Raw genomic sequence first — 19,494 nt, 5'->3', positions numbered from 1 at the left:
AACCAAAGGAAAAATAAACAAATGGGATTATATCAAACTAAAAAGCTTCTGCACAGCAAAAGAAACAATTAACAGAGTTAAAAGAAAGCCAACAGAGTGGGAGAAAATATTTGCAAAATATATATCTAACAAAGCATTAATATCCAGAATATATAAGGAACTGAAACAACTTTACAACTAAAAAAAAAGTAACCCAATTAAAAAATGGGCAAAAGATTTAAATAGGCATTTCCCAGAGGAAGATATATGAATGGCAAACAGGAACATGAAAAAATGCTCAACATCACTCAGCATTTGGGAAACGCAAATCAAAACCACTCTGAGATACCATCTCACCCCAGTTAGGATGGCTAATATCAAAAAGACTGTGAATGATAAATGCTGGCGAGGTTGCAGAGAAAAAGGAACTCTCATACATTGTTGGTGGGACTGCAAAATGGTGCAGCCTCTATGGAAAATGGTATGGAGATTCCTCAAACAATTGCAGGTAGATCTACCATATGACCCAGCTATCCCACTCTGGGAATACACCCAGAGGAATGGAAATCATCAAGTCAAAGGTATACCTGTTCTCCAATGTTCACTGCAGCACTATTTACAATAGCTAAGAGCTGGAACCAGCCTAAACGTCCATCATCAGATGAGTGGATACGGAAAATGTGGTATATCTACACAATGGAATACTATTCTGCTATAAAACAGAATGAAATACTGCCATTTGGAACAAAATGGATGGACCTAGAGAGAATTATATTAAGTGAAACAAGTCAGGCACAGAAAGAGAAATATCACATGTTCTCACTTATTTGTGGGAGCTAAAAATAAATAAATAAATACACAAATAACCGGGGGGCAGGGAGAAGACACAACAATCACAATTCCTTGAAGTTGATACAACAAGAGAACAGAAAGGATGTTGTTGGGAGAGAGGGGGAGAGGGAGGAGGGAGGGAGGTTTCGGTAATGGGCCACAATAATCAACCATATTGAATGTTGACAAAATAAAATAAAATTTTTAAAAAATGAATAAATAAATAAAATAAGTATTATCTATTTGTTTTCAAGAAAGGTTTTAGAATACACTTCTATTTGCATTTTGAATTAATTCCTGTGTCTTGAATCAATACCAATAAGTCTAAAGAGAAGGCAGTCAACAGTTATGAGTGTTTGATATTTAAAGAGATGTGCGTGTTGTGTTCACGTGGAAGAGCCTAAAAGCACATACACTGGCAAGAAAAGAAAGACACTCACCGGCTTCCTGTCTGCTTGTTTACAAGAGAGCAAGCAGTGACCCATTTGTCTCCTTGAGCTTCCAAGATCAATGGGCTGGATTAAAAATAAGAAACAAAAGACAGAAGACAATAGTGCAATGTTCCCAGTAAACATGCTGACAAAACTCAGAGGAAACACGGCTATGAACATTTTCCTCTGGACGTATGGGGCACTATCAGGTGGCTGAAGGCTGTGCCCTGGGGGTATGTCAATTCAAATTCTCAGCTAGAGAGTAGGGGTGCACTCATGGCCCGGGCTTTCACGCTGTAGAGGGAGCATTTGCCTTTCCCCAAAAATCGTCTTCATCTCCGCACCAGCAATGTTAGATTATATATATAATAGAGTTATTGTGGAGTTTATGCCTTTAGTCCTCCTTTCAAAGGCTGCATCCCAGACCAAGCCTGAGATGGGACCAAGCAGTGAATGTGGTATACTTTTAAGGGTGTGGAGTTTTTATCCCCCACAGACAGAGTAATTTCCTTGTGAGACAAGCTGACCATTACTTAATGCCAGAAATGTAGATCCTGAGAGTAGTCAAATCATGTTCTCTTCAACTGGGGCAGAATCAGACAGATGGAACAGAACAGAGGATGTCCCCAACCCATCCAGGGGAGAAGGAAAAATTAGACACAGTATGTAGGATCTGTGTAGCTGAGCACAGAATGAGATTATGCTCCTGCTGCCTTGTAAATCCTCACCCCAACTGCTTCATTTGTTGAATGCTAGTAGTTGCTTAGAGTTTCCCACAAACTCCACAATTCAACACTTCCTGTCATTCTCCTCTCTCTCTAGCATGGATGATTTAATAGTAACACTTTCCACTTAACAAGTCTCCAGTGAACAAAGTCATGTTGACATCCTAACTATTCCCAGAACACATTAAAAGCTCAATGGCTTTTAGTACCTTTGTCCTTGTTTTCCTCTGATCCCACTGACAGAATTTCTAAACACACAAATGAATAACAACCATACAAGGAAGTTATAATGGGCTTTTGGGTTTACACATCATTTTATAAAGAATTTACTACAGCCTAAAAAACAAGAGGAGGAAGGGTAAGAATCGAAAAAGAAAATCCACAGATGCAATTACAGTACAATTCACACTGAGCCCAGAGTGACTAGTTGTCAGTAAATAAATGGACCAATTTAATCGACCAGTCGCAATTACATTAACAAAGTTTGCTGAAGCCCAGCTCACCAGGGACCATAAACTGCAAAGAGGAAAATAGAAATTCTGTGCCAACTGCTTACAATTTATTGCCATAGGGGAAGCTGGTCCCAGGAAGCCATCCAACATATACGTAACTAGTTGAACACAGAAACAAACACTTGCTTACCTATCAATGTACTCAGCCTCAAGATCAAAGGTTTCCAATCTTCCAGTGACAATCCAGCCATACACATGAATGATTTTTCCTATTTTAAAAAGATTTTTAAAAATTAAGTGTACTTAGCTCAAACTCTGAATGTATAAAATAGACTGTGTTTCTTTTTTGTTATATATACCCAAGATAGCAAGGCTGGTCATGGCCCAGAAAATTAACACTTTTCTAGACTATACAATAGTAAGGTCAATGATATGATCCAGTGATCAATATTACACACTAGAAAGGCTAAAATAACCAGTTATTTCAATCACAGACAATAGTCTATAAATGGAGCATGGAAGGAATCATGGGTCTTCTTCATAGTCCCATAAAGTGTGAGGATTCCAGGAAGGATGGGCCAGTTTCCACACACTGCCCTGTTCCATTCTCCTGGCTCTGTGTAGACCATCCATCCAATGTGGTATTTAAGAACAATGTGACTTGGGGTACTCCACACTTCATGACACTTTCCTCTGGACTCGCTAAAATGAACATGTGATGTGAAGAGGTTCATATCACACAATCTGATGGGTCTTTGGAGTTTTTAAACTTTTTTCCATATGTCAAAGCACAAAAGATAAATGTTCCAGATGATGCAAATGGACAGGAACTGAACAAGGGCACAAAACAGCAGCAGAGTTACACATTAAAGAATAAACTATTGGCACATTTCATTTGTTCAACAAATACACACATGTTCAAAGATAGGGCAAATTAGGGATCTGCAAACAGTTGGTATCTGCCTTACTCAATAACGTACGAATGACTTCAACCCCTGAGCCTCCTCTGTGTGACTTGCAGGGATTTCTACTTGGGTAGCTAGTTTCTCCTTAATGTACTCCTCTTTCGAGTCCACAAGAATGGGAATACAAGTGCAGCTGTCATCTTTCAGCAAGGTGCGCTCTCAGTACCACTCCCATCCCCACTGCACATAGAAGGTGGGAAAGGAATCTAAAGTAGCCTCTTCTTGGAAAGAGCTGAGGAGCCCCAACCAGATGCTACAGGAACTGATTTCTTCCATATTTGAAAAACACCTATACTCAGCCTTGTGGAACTGCATGAGGCAAAGTTTTAAACAAATACACCATAGCAAGGTAATGTAGCTCAACACACAACCCCACAGTTATTTGGAAGCATGTGCCTTCCAAATAATTAGAGAATTGAATCATCTATACTGCAATCTTCTAGCATCAAAGACTACTTTTAGAGATGAGAGAGGTGCTGGTTAATGAGGTAAAATCTCAAAAAATGGAAAACAGCATCTATTGGGCTCATGAAGTCACTTCATTCAAAAGAATGAGTCTTTTCACCAACCTTAAGGCCACCAAAGAACATTACCAAGAAGTCGTTCCCCTCATATTGTGCTTGTGTTTTATTGACAGGTGACTTCCAACTTCAGTCATTGGATGACTCACACTAAAACAATAGGAAACTTCCAGGTGGTATCACAGTCATTTTACAGGTGGGTGGGTAGAAAGAGCAAGAACCTAATGACAGATAAAGGTCATAGAGTTGGTGGAAGCCTGGAGTCTCTAGTTCTCTGCTACTGCTAAAAACTGGCAGAACAATTCTCTTTAACTTTAAAGAGAATTTAAAATTAAATTGGTAAGGCTAAATTACCAGTTTCCTAGATTTGGTGGGCATGACTTCGAGCTTTGATAGGCACAATTTTAAAAACTAATAACAGGTTATAGAAATTAGGAATTCCTGTGATTTTTTTTGTTTTGTTTCCAAACAAAGTAGTCCAACAGAGACTGACGAATAGCTGAGCCGGACCCTGGTGCCTGGGGATTCTGCGTCACAGTGAAGGACTGTTAACCACATATAGAAATCCAAATGCTCATAAAACGTAGTTTCTCCTGTCCCCACTTCCTCCCCCATCTCCCTGGATGCTACTCTGGGCAAACTTCCCAAATGAAATGAGAGTAATCGTCTGGAAAGTGATTGCAAAGATGCAGCCATGTGGATTCTGCCTGGAGGGATCTCTCCAACCGGGCCAGCCACCAATTGTTCCCCAGAAGGTGGAGGAGACAGCATGCAGGACTCCAGCTCAGTGGAAGAAATGGGCTGGACAGATCTGGGTGCCAGCTGACATCGCATTTCACACCTCATACAGCTGGCTCCTTCCTCATCCCTCACCCTAACAAGACTTCTGCCATCCAAACAGGAGTTTTCTAACACCAGAGCAGCAGGGACCCTAATGTCTGCATGTGATTTTCACAGACCACATCTCTTCTTTAATAAAATATTATCATGTCTTGATTATTCAGACAAATGGAAAGGAACAGATCTGTGAAAAACTCACATGAGTTGGATAATGCCAAATTCACATTCTTCAGAATATAATTTAAATACACACATACATAATCTGTGTCTATACACACACACACACACACAATGTACAAACACTTCCCAGTAATTTAGATATATATTTTGACATTCTTGACCAGTCAGGCCAACTCAGAATATAATTTAAATACACACATACATAATCTGTGTCTATACACACACACACACACACACACACACACACACACACACACAATGTACAAACACTTCCCAGTAATTTAGATATATATTTTGACATTCTTGACCAGTCAGGCCAACTGAAACTAGATCAGGTTACACACTTAGATGCAATCATATATAACAATTTAACAATTTGTGTTCCCACACTTATGCCATTCTGGAAACCCTAAACAAATGAAAAACCTAAAATAGAGATAGGAATTTGCCAAGAATCAGACAGCAAATTATATATAATCCTAACTATGTTTCCTACTTAGTTTCCCGGCAGACTTGCAATTCCAGAATCTATTTCTCAGTTACAATTTAGTTTCCTTTTATGTAAATCCCCCAGCTTTACATAATCTTCTTCTCTTCTATCCACCTGACCTTTATGATCTATGTGATATCTATAGTGTAAACAAATCCCCTAGATTAAGATCAAAGTAATGGCCTTCCAAGTGGTATCCGATACTACTCAACATAAGGCAAAATGGTGGATGTATGGACTACTTTGGATTCTGATTTTCTGGGTTCAAATTTCAGCTGTACAATTTATTAGCTATATGAATTTAAGCAAACTACTTAACCTCTCACTACCTCATTTCCTCATCTGTGAAATGGGAATAACAGTAGCTCCTACGTTGTCAGGTTTTTGTGAGGATCTAATAAGATAATACATGTAAAAGCTTAGAATGGAACTTGGCACACAATAAGCGTTCAATAAAGGTTTGTCAATATGTCAATGATTATAAAGTTAAAAACAATGATAATTTCTACTTCCTCCATTCTCCAGCATCGACTGCTTTGATTTCTCTGGACTCTTTCTCTTTTCATGTTGGGATTCCTTTTGTTATCAAAATTAAAATAAAGTAATAAAACAACAGTGCCCAGAGGTGAGACCAAACCAGGCTAAAAATGAACCGGAGGTTAACATATTTTCAAAACAGCATCAGAAAAGAAGTTAACTTTTCCCACTTGTAGAGACCACCCACCTAGGTAGAAGAGTTTGCAGCAAGGTTCGGCAAAGGGATTCATAATAACTCCTTTTTCAATAGAAGATTTCTTACCTGGAACTCCACTTGGTGGATTAACTCGGTAAATGATGGGTGTCTGTGCCTTGGAAAACTGTTTAGAAAATATTATCACAAGTGAGCATTTCATTAGAATATCCACAAGAGTTGCAAGCCATTCCTCATAAAGCATTAGTCTAAGATAGTAAATGGTTACATTTCCTCAAATCACCTTCACAGCTACTTCTTTTTATCCTCATAATATTTCTGTGAAGCAGTGTTGACAGATATTATATTTCTTCTATAGTTGAGGTAAAGGGCATTTGGTCAAGGTCATACAGCTCTCTATTCTGCATCATATTGTCCAAATCTCAGCAAGCCTGTTTCTGCCTGCCCACCTGCCATACCCAGAAGCAAAGGTAAGGAGGCCATCATCTAGAATATCAATCTTTTAATTTCATTATTGATGGATTTGGATCTTGAAAGTTTTTATTGTTTTAGAAAGGAATTCACTTATTTAATTGGAAGGATCACAACTTAAATAACTATCAGCCAGCACCTTGGTAGAAATCAGCAATCAATAAAAAAAAATGGGAAGTTGAATAGGCACACAAGTAGGGTGCTTGTTATGGAAATGCAAGTTGCCTGCTAGGAGGAAAGTGATTCAAAAGATTCAGGAAATGGGGAGCAACACTGCTCTTCAAAAAGGAGAAAAACAGTGTCAATGGGAGGGGTAGGAGCCTGCGGAAGCCTATTCATGGCACTCCAAATCATTTTACAATTCCCCCTCCACTCCAGAGCACACCATCTACTAACCATAAGCTGCATAAAGGCAGGGACAATGCCTGTTGCATCCCTGTGCATAGGCGGTATGTAGAAGACATTTCAATTTTTGTGAATGATCTGGAATGGCTGATAGACTATGAGGAAGAAGAGGGGGGAATGAAGCAATCCCAGGAATTCTATCTCACCTACAGCATCTGGTTAGCCTAACATTAGTGCATTACTCCATCAAGAAATCACACTGGGGCCAGTGTGAAGAAATGTAGGAGCGTAAGCATGGACTGACCAGGCCAAGATTCAACCCACAAGCTCAAGAAAAGACCTGGTCTCCCCTCCTGCCACCCTCACTCCCCAACCTCCTCTAGATGCTTAGACTGCCTGCATTCCACACACCTGCAGTACTTTCCATTTGCATAACAAATTACAGCAAATTGTTTTGTTTGGTCTGCTTCCAGCACCCCAGGAGTCCGTCTTCCCAGGGAGATAGCACCAAAGAATAACTTCGATGTTAATCAACAGCCCTAATCAGACATTGAGAATCAACAGACATTTCAACAAAGCTGATGGCCGCTTGTCAAGTGTGGGTTTTAAGTATATTTGGTCAAGGTCATACAGCTCTCTATTCTGCATCATATTGTCCAAATCTCAGCAAGCCTGTTTCTGCCTGCCCACCTGCCATACCCAGAAGCAAAGGTAAGGAGGCCATCATCTAGAATATCAATCTTTTAATTTCATTATTGATGGATTTGGATCTTGAAAGTTTTTATTGTTTTAGAAAGGAATTCACTTATTTAATTGGAAGGATCACAACTTAAATAACTATCAGCCAGCACCTTGGTAGAAATCAGCAATCAATAAAAAAAATGGGAAGTTGAATAGGCACACAAGTAGGGTGCTTGTTATGGAAATGCAAGTTGCCTGCTAGGAGGAAAGTGATTCAAAAGATTCAGAAAATGGGGAGCAACACTGCTCTTCAAAAAGGAGAAGTGTCAATGGGAGGGGTAGGAGCCTGCGGAAGCCTATTCATGGCACTCCAAATCATTTTACAATTCCCCCTCCACTCCAAAGCACACCATCTACTAACCATAAGCTGCATAAAGGCAGGGACAATGCCTGTTGCATCCCTGTGCATAGGCGGTATGTAGAAGACATTTCAATTTTTGTGAATGATCTGGAATGGCTGATAGACTATGAGGAAGAAGAGGGGGGAATGAAGCAATCCCAGGAATTCTATCTCACCTACAGCATCTGGTTAGCCTAAGGTTAGTGCATTACTCCATCAAGAAATTACACTGGGGCCAGTGTGAAGAAATGTAGGAGCGTAAGCATGGACTGACCAGGCCAAGATTCAACCCACAAGCTCAAGAAAAGACCTGGTCTCCCCTCCTGCCACCCTCACTCCCCAACCTCCTCTAGATGCTTAGACTGCCTGCATTCCACACACCTGCAGTACTTTCCATTTGCATAACAAATTACAGCAAATTGTTTTGTTTGGTCTGCTTCCAGCACCCCAGGAGTCCGTCTTCCCAGGGAGATAGCACCAAAGAATAACTTCGATGTTAATCAACAGCCCTAATCAGACATTGAGAATCAACAGACATTTCAACAAAGCTGATGGCCGCTTGTCAAGTGTGGGTTTTAAGTATTGATCCACATGGCTGTACAGTCTGCCATCAAGACTAGTTTTTCCCCTTTCTAAAGGAAAGGGTTGAAACATAGTTCACAGAAAATACATGAGGGTCAAAATAAGAATGCTGTGACTTCACAGATTGTGAGCTGGCTCTGATCTCACCAAAAGATAAAGATTAATGCAATTCCATACACGCCTGCCAAGCATTCAATCCCCACCCTGGCCTCCTGGCCATACTGCACTGGCCTTCACCTCCGCTGGGATGGCCTTCGCACCCACGTCATTTCCACTAGAACATCAGAGGAGCCTAGTGAGGGAGAACAGTGGTTATTGCTCCATCTCACAGATGTTGGAAACTGAGGCAGACGGAACAACCGAGTCCAAACCAAATAAGGAAGCATTCCTTTCGATTTTCAATTTGAAACACAAGACCTACCACTCAGTTTGTAATCCTCCTACCATAAGTTTGTGGGGGATATAGCAACTCCTTTGTTACTCCCTCCAAACTCCTCAGATAGCGGTGGGGCAGGCTCAGGGTTAAACCTCCAAAAGGGCTTCACTTGTGATTCTCTCTAAGCAGACATGGCATAAAATGATACATTTCTAAAAGGAACAGGCCCCTGGTCACCCACCAGGCTAGAGACATGACAAAGTGAAAAATTAATGAGCTTCCAAATCAAGCTTCCCACATGCTGATTTTCGAACCTAAGTGAGGTCAGCAGCAACAAGGTGGGGAAAGGAAGAGCAGCAGATTAGAGAGAGAAAGCCACTGCCACCAGCTGCTTGATGAACCTTCTGTGAGTTGCTCAGGCTTGTCAGTGCCCGCAGCAGGCTCTTTGGAGTGGACTGGCAAGATGGAATTAATTTTTAATGCTCACGGTTCCTCCAGTCCCAGCTCCAAAACAAAGAGACACACCGTGTTTTACTTAGCTTGGGATGCCTCTCATTAACTGCATCCCCTGGTGATTTTTCATCAGCTCACCAGGCTAGTTGAACCACTGATGGACTTGTTTTCTTTAATGTGCAATTTTAGGAAGTGTTTCTCTTCTTTCCCCCTCTCTCTCCTTAGCGATCTTTTAATAAGTAGGAAAACTGCTATCTGGGGTGAAAGGGAGCATGGTGATTAAGGAGCAGGCTCTTCTGTTATATTCCCTGAGACTGTGAAGAGGGGGTGGTGTGGCTGTTAATAAGACAGAATGGTATAGTTTTGTTTTTTTCTTTGCTGCATATGTGCAGAAGCAAAATTCCAGAAAACAAGGTTCTCTTGGACTGAGAAACAAGTTGTTATAGGTGAATCGACAGCAAATTCCAAATCTCAGAAACAAATTGCCTATATAAAATCTGGATTGTATTAGAGATGAATTTAGACAGTGAAGTCTTCTTCTAAAGGAGAATTGGTTAATGATTTAATTGTACTCTTTGGAACAGCTGTTAAACAGAGACACCCTGTGTGAAGTACTACCATGGCAATAGGCGCACTGCCAAATCTCTGTCTTTTGTGAAAAGTATTGGACATAACATTTCACAGATCATTTTGGTATTTGGACAGTAGTCTGAGCTAAACATAAAATTAAGCCACAGTGTAGGTATGAGGCTCTAAGGTAAGTCAGGCATTGGCCTCATAAACTCAGTCTTTCTCTCTCTCTCTCTGCTTCCTGTTTGATCTATCTGAGCATGAAGGAGAATTCCACCAGCAAATGTCCTTTCAGTCTAGTACTGGAAAGAGTAGCAGAAATCTACCATAAGCAGAGGGAGAGGTAGAAGTTGGGTCCCTTCACCAGGGAACTTGGGTCCCTGCATCCCTTCACCGTCCTGAAATTCAGCATGATCTCAGCTGTAAAGTGAAACACTGATCCACGAAGGTAATCTCTGTGGCTCCTCTATGGGCTTCAGTTTAGGTGAGAATTTAGTCCTGCAGGTTTAAATCCTGTTTCTGCTATTTACCACCTGGATGGCACACACCAGTTATTTAATCTACCTGAACCTCAGATTGCTCATCTGTAAAATCAAGATAAATAACTATCCCATAAAATTGTCACAAACATTAAGTTTGACAATGTACATAAAGCACTTAGCTAGAGCCTGACGTACACGTGTTCAATATTCATATTTCATTAGTGTAGTCTAAGAAACCCCATTGCTACCATCCACCTGCCTTCTTACTCTGTCAAAGCAGACTCTCTGGATGATTTGCTTGTCAATAACATAAACACACCCTCAAACAAGGCAATAACATAAACACACCCTCAAACAAGGCAAACACACATTCTTCCAACCTTGAAAGTACAGTTGTCTCGTGGTCCTGGACTTGGGCTGCCTACCACCTGTCCCCCAGAGTGTAATTCCAGGGAGTACAGACCCTCGTGTGCTTCAGACAGCAGAGATCTAAGGGCAGAAAGAGGAAATCCTTATAAGTCAAAAAACATGAATTCCCAGAGCTAGCAGCCCACTTGACCACTTCAAATGTCCTCCCTGCACTTGTGAAACAGAGCTGACCCATATTCCTGTATTTCCCTTTTCACCTCCTAGGTCCACTCACAATTACTAGTCTTTAAAGACTGGATCCTTCAGCAAAAGAAGTTATGATTCTTTGCTGTTGTTGAAAATCTCTGGAAGTTAAAAAAAACAAAAACTGTCCTGCTTCTCAGAATCATATGCTCATAAGACTTTAAGAACTGGAAGGGACTTTGATAGATAATCTATTCCTAGTTTCCATCTTACAAAATGACAATTCCAGATAGATTAAGAGACTTTAAAAAAAAAAAAAGAAAGCTTGATTTGATGTGTAAGCAACTAAGATGATTCTGAATAATAGAATGAAATTTAGTTAAAGTTAGTAAAAATTACCTACTTTTTAGCAACTGTGATTAAAAAAAGTGTATGTGAAATAAAATACAATTGTTTTAGTACAATGAACTTGGACTTAAAAGCACATAAAATTTTGTAAACTTCAAAAAAAAGAAAAAAAAAAGAGATGTGAAATAAAATACAATTGTTTTAGTACAATGAACTTGGACTTAAAAGCACATAAAATTTTGTAAACTTCAAAAAAAAGAAACTTTTGTGTATGAACACCAAAGGTTAAGAGCAAAGTGAAGCTCAAATCCTAGGTTTTTTCTAGTAAAAGGAATTGATCTTACTTGTTAACCAAAAACATTCGTGACTTCATAATCATCCAAACAGCCCATAAACATCTCACATAGCCATCAAGACAGAGAGAGTCTTGGACCTCCTCTCCTCTTTTCATGAAAACCACAGTGGCTTCGTTGCCATTTTGAGGCTGACATCCATGTTGACTTTTGTAAGAGGAGAAATATGGTGAATAAGAAAAAAGCTAGATTCAGGAAGTGCCTCCTCTCCAAACCTTCCCAACAAAATCTTTAGTATGACCTTAAATATTTAAATCTGTAGTGTTCATTGTGTTAGCCACTAGCCTTATGTGCTTATTGAACATTTGAAATGTGGGTAGTCCCAATTAAGATACACTATAAATGTAAAAAACACACTGGATTTTGAAAACTTGGTATGCAAGAAAAGGCTATAAAGCATCTCATTAATAATTTGTATAGATTACATATTGAAATGATAATACTTTTGATATATTGGGTTAAATAAAATATATAATTAAAATTAATTTCAATTGTTTCTTTTGGCTTTTTAATGTGGCTACTAGAAAATTTTTAATTATATTTGTGCTCACATATTTTAATTGAGCAGTGCTAAATTTTGAAGCCACAATGGCTGTTTTGAAGAAAGTAGTTATGTCTTTTTATGATAATAAGTATGATGGCATTTCATAGATGACAAACTATACAATTTTTCACACTAAAATGTTAATTGAATTTGATATTTATCCCCCAGTCAATGAGTATATTTAAGAGGGTAGTTTTTTTTTCTCAAAAAAATGACTTAAATGGTGCATCCTAAAATCATTAGTATGTTGGGAATGAGGGGAGAGAAGATATAAATCTTCAGAGCTTTGACTTATTTCATGGCAAGTCCTTGCAGAAATTCTATGCCCAAATATGCCATAAAGCTCAAGGAAAACATATAACTCAGTTTTTAAGCCAATAGTAGTGCTATAAGGAAGTTCAGTTCATCAGACACCTATTGAGCATCTTCTACTTGTAAGGTACTGGGCAATGTACCATAAGGACTACAGTGATGAGATTAAACACAACTCCTGCCCTTGAAGCACTTAATTCTGTGAGGATGACCCTAACGAGCAGGCGACTAACATAAGTGTCATGAGAAACACGGGGCTGAGGAAACAGGGTCACTGAGACTATACATGCTGTGCCTTTGTGTAAATTACAAAAGGTCTTTGCTTCAGGATGATGAACTGCACAGAAAAGTGTGTGTGCACACCCCCCTGTGGATGGATTACTGAAAGGTGTTCCTTCTTCCTGTTTCAAAGAAGGGAAAGGTTACACTCAGTTGTGTGTTCAAGGAAGAGGTGGCATTCGTAGTATGGTTGGTGGACTGAAATAGGCAAAAATGAAAGAAGGGGAGTCTTCATGAAAGAGGGAACAGAAAATGAAAGGAAATGTCAATGGTTTTATCTCTTAACCAATGATCCCCTTTCATGCAGCATCAGTAAGACATGAGTAGAAAAAGAACGAACTAGTGTAAACTTCATAGACCAACAAAAACTTGAGTCAAACAATAAGTTACCTGAAATCCTATACAAATTTTTTTTAAATAAAGATAATGCCAAACTCAGCAAACAAATTGATCCTAAGGTAAGCTTCTTTTCTAACCAGCTTTGAGTTTATGCACCATCTTTACAATTAATGCCTATTTCAAATAATGAGTACATTAGACTGAAAAACAGCACCATTTATTGAAATCTTAATAGGCATAGGACTGTTTGTTTAGAGTATGGTGTTATAACACCAAGATCAAGGGTTTGGATCCCCATACCAGCCAGCCACCAAAAATACAACAAAAAATAAAAATAAAATAAAATAAATATCCATGTGCCCCGCTGATCAAAATAAGTGATTAAAGAAATGAACAAATAAGAGAGAATAATAGCCATGGGGCTGTTGTTAAAAAATAAATTGAAACACAATCCAGCCCCTACTTATAAATACCTCAAATTTCTTTCCCATATGCTCATTCTTCCTTAAGCAACAGAGTCCTGATAGGGACTTTTAAGTATATTTGCATGAGACATTTTCAAAAACTATAGCAAGTAATTGCAGTCACAGCAGGAGTTGCTCTAATACATCACCAAAAGCTACTGATGTAAGCAAAATTCACTCATTCTGTCTGGTCTTCCTATTGGGACAGATATACCTGGTCCGGCACGTCACCACAGGCAAATCCAAGAAGACAGGAGAGACATCACAGGGGACACTAGGCAGTGCAGGCACCATCACGTTCACCAGATGTATCTCCAGCTGAGACCCATTGGTGGGATAAAGGACATCTGACTCCAAACCTAAACACAAGGGAAAAGGGAAATCAGGCTAAGCAGGGTTGTAATCCACATAGGGTAATATAAAATGTGGCCACATGAGGGCAATGTAAGATGCTGAGTTTGCCTAAGGATTAAATTAACACTTATTTCCTCATAGCTGCTGTATAAAGGAGTTTTCTCACTTATGAGTTTATAATACAATTTTCTCTTTTCAGATGCACTTAAATCCAAGAAAGAATTTTTTTCAACCATCAGAGTTACTCTCTATTGTACTAGATAGAGATAGGTATGCTAAGCCATGGTTTAGAAGTTCTCAAGTATAGAATTATCTATCAGGAAGACAACCAAAATTCTTGGGTACACGTTGCCAAGTACTATGCTATGCACCCCATATCATCTCCTGTAGGCTTCCTAGAGTCCCATCCCACAGGTTGGGATAAGACAGTGGACACAGACATGCAGTAGTGTGATGTGCTTTGCTTCTGACATTAGCAAGTGAACATCTGGAAAGACAGAAGTTGGTCAGTCTGTCCATCCCCCTTCAGTCTCTCTCTTACACCTGTCCTTAGACAACAAAGAAAACAGAAGATGCACATTCTTTAGGATTGTGGGTCAATAAATAAATTGTGGGTCATGCACTTAGTAAAACCCAAACCTACCATCAAAAATGACTGTGATCCATGTGCCCCCCGCAAGGCTACCTTCTTCAGGCTCAATACGTAAACTCAGGCGAGGTCCTGTAAGGAAGTGAGAAAAACACTGGATTTGAAGGTCAGATTCTATCCCTCGCTTTCCCAATATTTTAAAGCAAAAAATAGCATGCATTAGAATCACCAGAGGGCCTGATAAAGCACAGATGACTGGGCCCAACCCCAGAGTTTTTGGTTCTGTAGGTCTGAGAAGGGGCCCGCAAATTTCCATTTTTAACCAGATGATGCTGTTCTGGGAAACATACTTCTGAACCCTGTTTTAAGGAAAATTCTGACTGATCTCACTCATCTTAGACATCCAAAAACTCAGTGTTCACCAGGACAATCCTGAATTTCTGCTCCTTTTGGAAAGAGCCTCAGAGACATATTTTGCTCCCAACTGAACCCATACTATCTCCCCTCCCTTCCCCACTCTTTGGTCAAGTGCCCATATTTAATTGTAAAGGTTGCCACTTAGTTCTTTTATGTGCACTTTCTAGACAGGAGGGAAAAGTCCCTTCTGCAAGCTATCCCTACTTCAATTCTCCTGCTTCATATACTGTCTCTCCTAGTTTCCTCTTCTAAATACATGATCAGAATGACTCCCCAAATAGATACAAAATTCCCTAGATTTTTGCCTTGTCTGCTCAGAGAGGGGTTGCAGCATGGCTCATTGCTGGAATTTCATTTAATAAAAAATATCAGGGCTGGACAATTAGCTCAGTTGATTAGAGTGTGGGGTTATAACACCAAAGTCAGGAGTTTGGATCCCCTTACCAGCCAGCCACCAAAAAAATAAATAAATCACATAATAAATCATGTTTATCTTTTTTAAAAAGTCAGTATGGACTTCACATGCTAGACTAGATTGGGTCCTCTTCTATAAGCCATCAGCCAAGCATGACCTTAATCAATCCCTCCATCTTTGAAGATATTCCTGGACATGACTTGGCAAAGTAAAGCCACTTCAAAGAAGCCAGCAAAAATCAATCAGCTCCTCAGTGAGGTAATAAGCAAGGAAAGTGTTATCAACAGAACAATTATTTATTTACATCAAAACTTAGATAATTCAGGCCATGCTAACTGTGGCTAGCCCAGGGCTTCCATGTATAGTTATGCAGGATGTGCTCTGCACACCAGACAGTGAAGAACCATCCACATCAACACAATCATCCATGGCAGCCCCAGCCAGACCAGACCACCCCTACCCCTCAAAGATGATAAGGTACTTTTATCTAAAGACCAAGAAACAAATGCCATGAAAAAATATAGAGAGGATAACCAAATTCACAGAGAAAATTGAACACAATCATCCATGGCAGCCCCAGCCAGACCAGACCACCCCTACCCCTCAAAGATGATAAGATACTTTTATCTAAAGACCAAGAAACAAATGCCATGAAAAAATATAGAGAGGATAACCAAATTCACAGAGAAAATTGAAGACATGATTTGAGAAGATTGGAGATTGGAGACATGATTTGAGAAGATTGGAGATTGTAATACAAGTACTCATTAATCACTACAGCAAGGTAAGTTACTCTCTTTAGGAAGGTAGAAAAGAATTACATTATATAGCCCCAAAAGGAATTATACAAAAAAAAGTTACAAGTTATTAAAAGTTCTGAACTATAACAGCAAACTCCACTGGCAATTAAAAATTGAAATATCGGGCCAACCCCGTGGCTCACTCGGGAGAGTGCGGCTCTGGGAGCACAGCAGCGCTCCTGCTGTGGGTTCGGATCCTATATAGGGATGGCCAGTGCACTCACTGGCTGAGCGTGGTGCGGGCAACACCAAGCCAAGGGTTACAATCCCCTTACTGGTCACACAAACAAAAGAAAAAAAATTGAAATATCAATTCATAACAATTTAGTATATAACCTTAGCTATCAAACAGAAAAATTTATTAAACAAAAAATATTCAAGGATGCCCACTCTCACCACTCCTACTCAACATAGTGTTGGAAGTACTAGACAGAGCAATCAGAGAAGAGAAGGAAATAAAGGGCATCCAGATTAGAAAAGATGAAGTCAAACTGTCCCTGTTTGCAGATGATATAATCCTATATATCAAACACCTTAAAGCCTCTACAAAAAAACTCTTAGAGTTGATAAATGATTTCAGCAAAGTTGCAGGATACAAAATCAACACAAAAAATCAGTAGCATTTCTATACTCTGACAGTGAACATGCAGAAGAAGAAATCAAGAAAGCTTGCCCACTTACAATAGCTACCAAAAAAATAAAATATTTAGGAATAGAGTTAACCAAGGATGTGAAAAATCTCTATGAAGAGAAATACAAACCACTGCTGAGAGAAATTAGAGAGGATACAAGAAGATGGAAAGATATCCCATGTTCTTGGATTGGAAGAATTAACATTGTGAAAATGTCCATATTACCCAAAGTGATCTACAGATTCAATGCAATCCCCATCAAAATTCCAATGACATTTTCCTCAGACATGGAAAAAACTATCCAGACATTTATATGGAATAACAAAAAAACACAAATAACCAAAGCAATCCTAAGCAAAAAAAATAAATAAATAAAGCTAGAAGCATAACACTACCTGACTTTAAACTATATTACAAAGCTATAATAACCAAAACAGCATGGTACATGCCTAAAAACAGACACACAGATCAATGGAATAGAATAGAGAACCCAGAAATCAACCCATACACCTACAGCCATCTGATCTTTGACTAAGGCACCAGTCTACACATTGGGGAAGAGACTTCCTCTTCAGCAAATGGTGCTAGGAAATCCTGAAACAATAAAACTGCTTGAAAAAAAAATAGGGGAAACACTCCAGAAAGTAGGAGTGGGTACAGACTTCATGAATAGGACCCAAAAAGCACAGGAAACTATAGGAAAAATAAACAAATGGGATTATATCAAACTAAAAAAGTGAAAAGACAACCAACAGAGTGGGAGAAAATATTTGCAAAATATACATCTGACAAAGGATTAATATCCAGAATATACAGGAACTCAAACAACTTTACAGTAAAAAAACAACCCAATTTTAAAATGGGCAAAGGAGCTGAATTGGCATTTCTCTAAGGAAGATATATGAATGGCCAACAGACACATGAAAAAATGCTCAACATCACTTGGCATTCGGGAAATGCAAATCAAAACCACCTTGAGATACCATCTCACTCAAGTTAGGATGGCTAATATCCAACAAAGTGGGAATGATAAATGCTGACAAGGTTGTGGAGGAAAAGGAACTCTCATACACTGTCGGTGGGACTGCAAAATGGTGCAGCCTTTATGGAATACGGTATGGAGTTTCCTCAAACAATTACTGATAGATCTACCATATGACCCAGTGATTCCACTGCTGGGAATATACCCAGCGGAATGGAAATCATTATGTCGAAGGGATACCTTACTCGCATGTTTATTGTAGCACTATTTACAATAGCTGAGAGTTGGAACCAGCCCACATGTCCATCATCAGATGAGTGGATAAGGAAACCGTGGTATATCTACACAATGGAATACTACTCTGCTATAAAAAAGAATGAAATACTACCATTCACAACAACATGGATGGACCTAGAGAAAATTATACTAAGTGAAACAAGTCAGGCACAGAAAGAGAAATGCCACATATTCTCACTTATTTGTGGGAGCTAAAAATAAATAAATAAATATACCAACAAATAAATGGTAGGGTGGGAGAAGACACAATGATCACAACAATTCCTTGAACTTGTTAAGACAAGTGAACAGATATGAGGTAGTTGGGGGCAGGGAGAGTGAGAGGGGGGGAAAGAGGAATGGGTAAGGGGACATGAAAATCAACTACAATGTATATTGAGAAGTTAAAATAAAAGAAAAAGAAAATTTAAGGCCAGAAGCAGATACCTCAACACCTCCTCCCAAAATGATATTTTTTAAATTTATTTTTTCAATTGACAAATACAAATTATATATATTTATGGTGACAACCAAAATAATATTTTAAGTATAAATAAGAGTTTTCAAGATAACTTAGTATGTTCTTATCTATAATCCCTTCAGAACACATTCTACTCACCTGCCAAAAGTAGTACTTCAATACTTATCAGAGAGATGAGCCAGACATTCATCTTGTTCACTTAAATCAATCCTCTCAAGATTGCTCAGATATTAAAAGCATTTTCAATTTTGATTGGAGCAGCATAGCTTTTGTGCTTTATAAAAAAGTAAAGTAAAAAATTACTATCATTTTTGCTTACATACTCTTATTTTGCAATACTGAAACTTGGGAAATTAAGGAAATGATATAACTATGCCCCTAGTGTCTTCAAAGGGACCTACCATATTTTCAAGCTTGGGAGAAATCACCACTCTGCCCACCTTGTATCACCAGCTTATTTTATGCATGTTTAAGTGGGTAAATCAGAATAACCTCTTTCATTTATTCATTATTGAACAAAAGCTGAATTTTTACAAATAAATTCTAGATATCAAAATTCTGTTTATGTGGGGGGAAGGATCTGTTTTGTTTTGTTTTGCTTCTGGAAGAGTCTCTGCCCTCAGGAACCTCAGGAATAAAGTAAAAAGCTTAACAAGGTGAATGCTAAGTATGGTTATGGACTGAGAAAATGGTACCTAAGAAGAATTTGGGGAAAATTGTCTTATCCTCACAGCAGAGGAGGAAGGGAGGAAAGAAACAGAAGAAGGAAGAGCAGGACCCTCCAGACTGGACCCTAGGACTCCAGGGTCTCTCTAGCCCACCCCACGATGCCCACCTCTGCCAGCCTCATCTTCCTTAAGCACAGCTTCATTGTGCCATTCTCTGTTTAAAG

At 39.1% G+C, this 19,494-nt stretch overlaps 1 protein-coding gene across 1 annotated transcript in view; it reads right to left on the bottom strand.

The window, feature by feature from the left end:
* LOC103606641 (fibrocystin-like) overlaps nucleotides 1-18,792 on the bottom strand; it is a gene marked incomplete at its 3' end in the record, with an annotated part of 92,141 nt that extends 73,349 nt beyond the window's left edge. Inside the window, exons 1-7 of the mRNA XM_008591208.1 lie at nucleotides 18,741-18,792; nucleotides 14,654-14,731; nucleotides 13,871-14,015; nucleotides 10,846-10,954; nucleotides 6,214-6,271; nucleotides 2,609-2,687; nucleotides 1,251-1,325 (exon numbers count right to left, since the gene is read on the bottom strand). Of these exons, the coding sequence (XP_008589430.1) occupies nucleotides 1,251-1,325; nucleotides 2,609-2,687; nucleotides 6,214-6,271; nucleotides 10,846-10,954; nucleotides 13,871-14,015; nucleotides 14,654-14,731; nucleotides 18,741-18,792 (596 nt within the window). The remainder of the gene's footprint in view (nucleotides 1-1,250; nucleotides 1,326-2,608; nucleotides 2,688-6,213; nucleotides 6,272-10,845; nucleotides 10,955-13,870; nucleotides 14,016-14,653; nucleotides 14,732-18,740) is intronic.
* Nucleotides 18,793-19,494: the final 702 nt, after the last annotated feature.

Source organism: Galeopterus variegatus, unplaced genomic scaffold, assembly GCF_000696425.1.
Source record: "Galeopterus variegatus unplaced genomic scaffold, G_variegatus-3.0.2 Scaffold6760, whole genome shotgun sequence".
NCBI classification, from domain to species: domain Eukaryota; kingdom Metazoa; phylum Chordata; class Mammalia; order Dermoptera; family Cynocephalidae; genus Galeopterus; species Galeopterus variegatus.
Note: the sequence above shows the minus strand (reverse complement) of the source record. Positions and strands in the feature narration are given on the sequence as shown.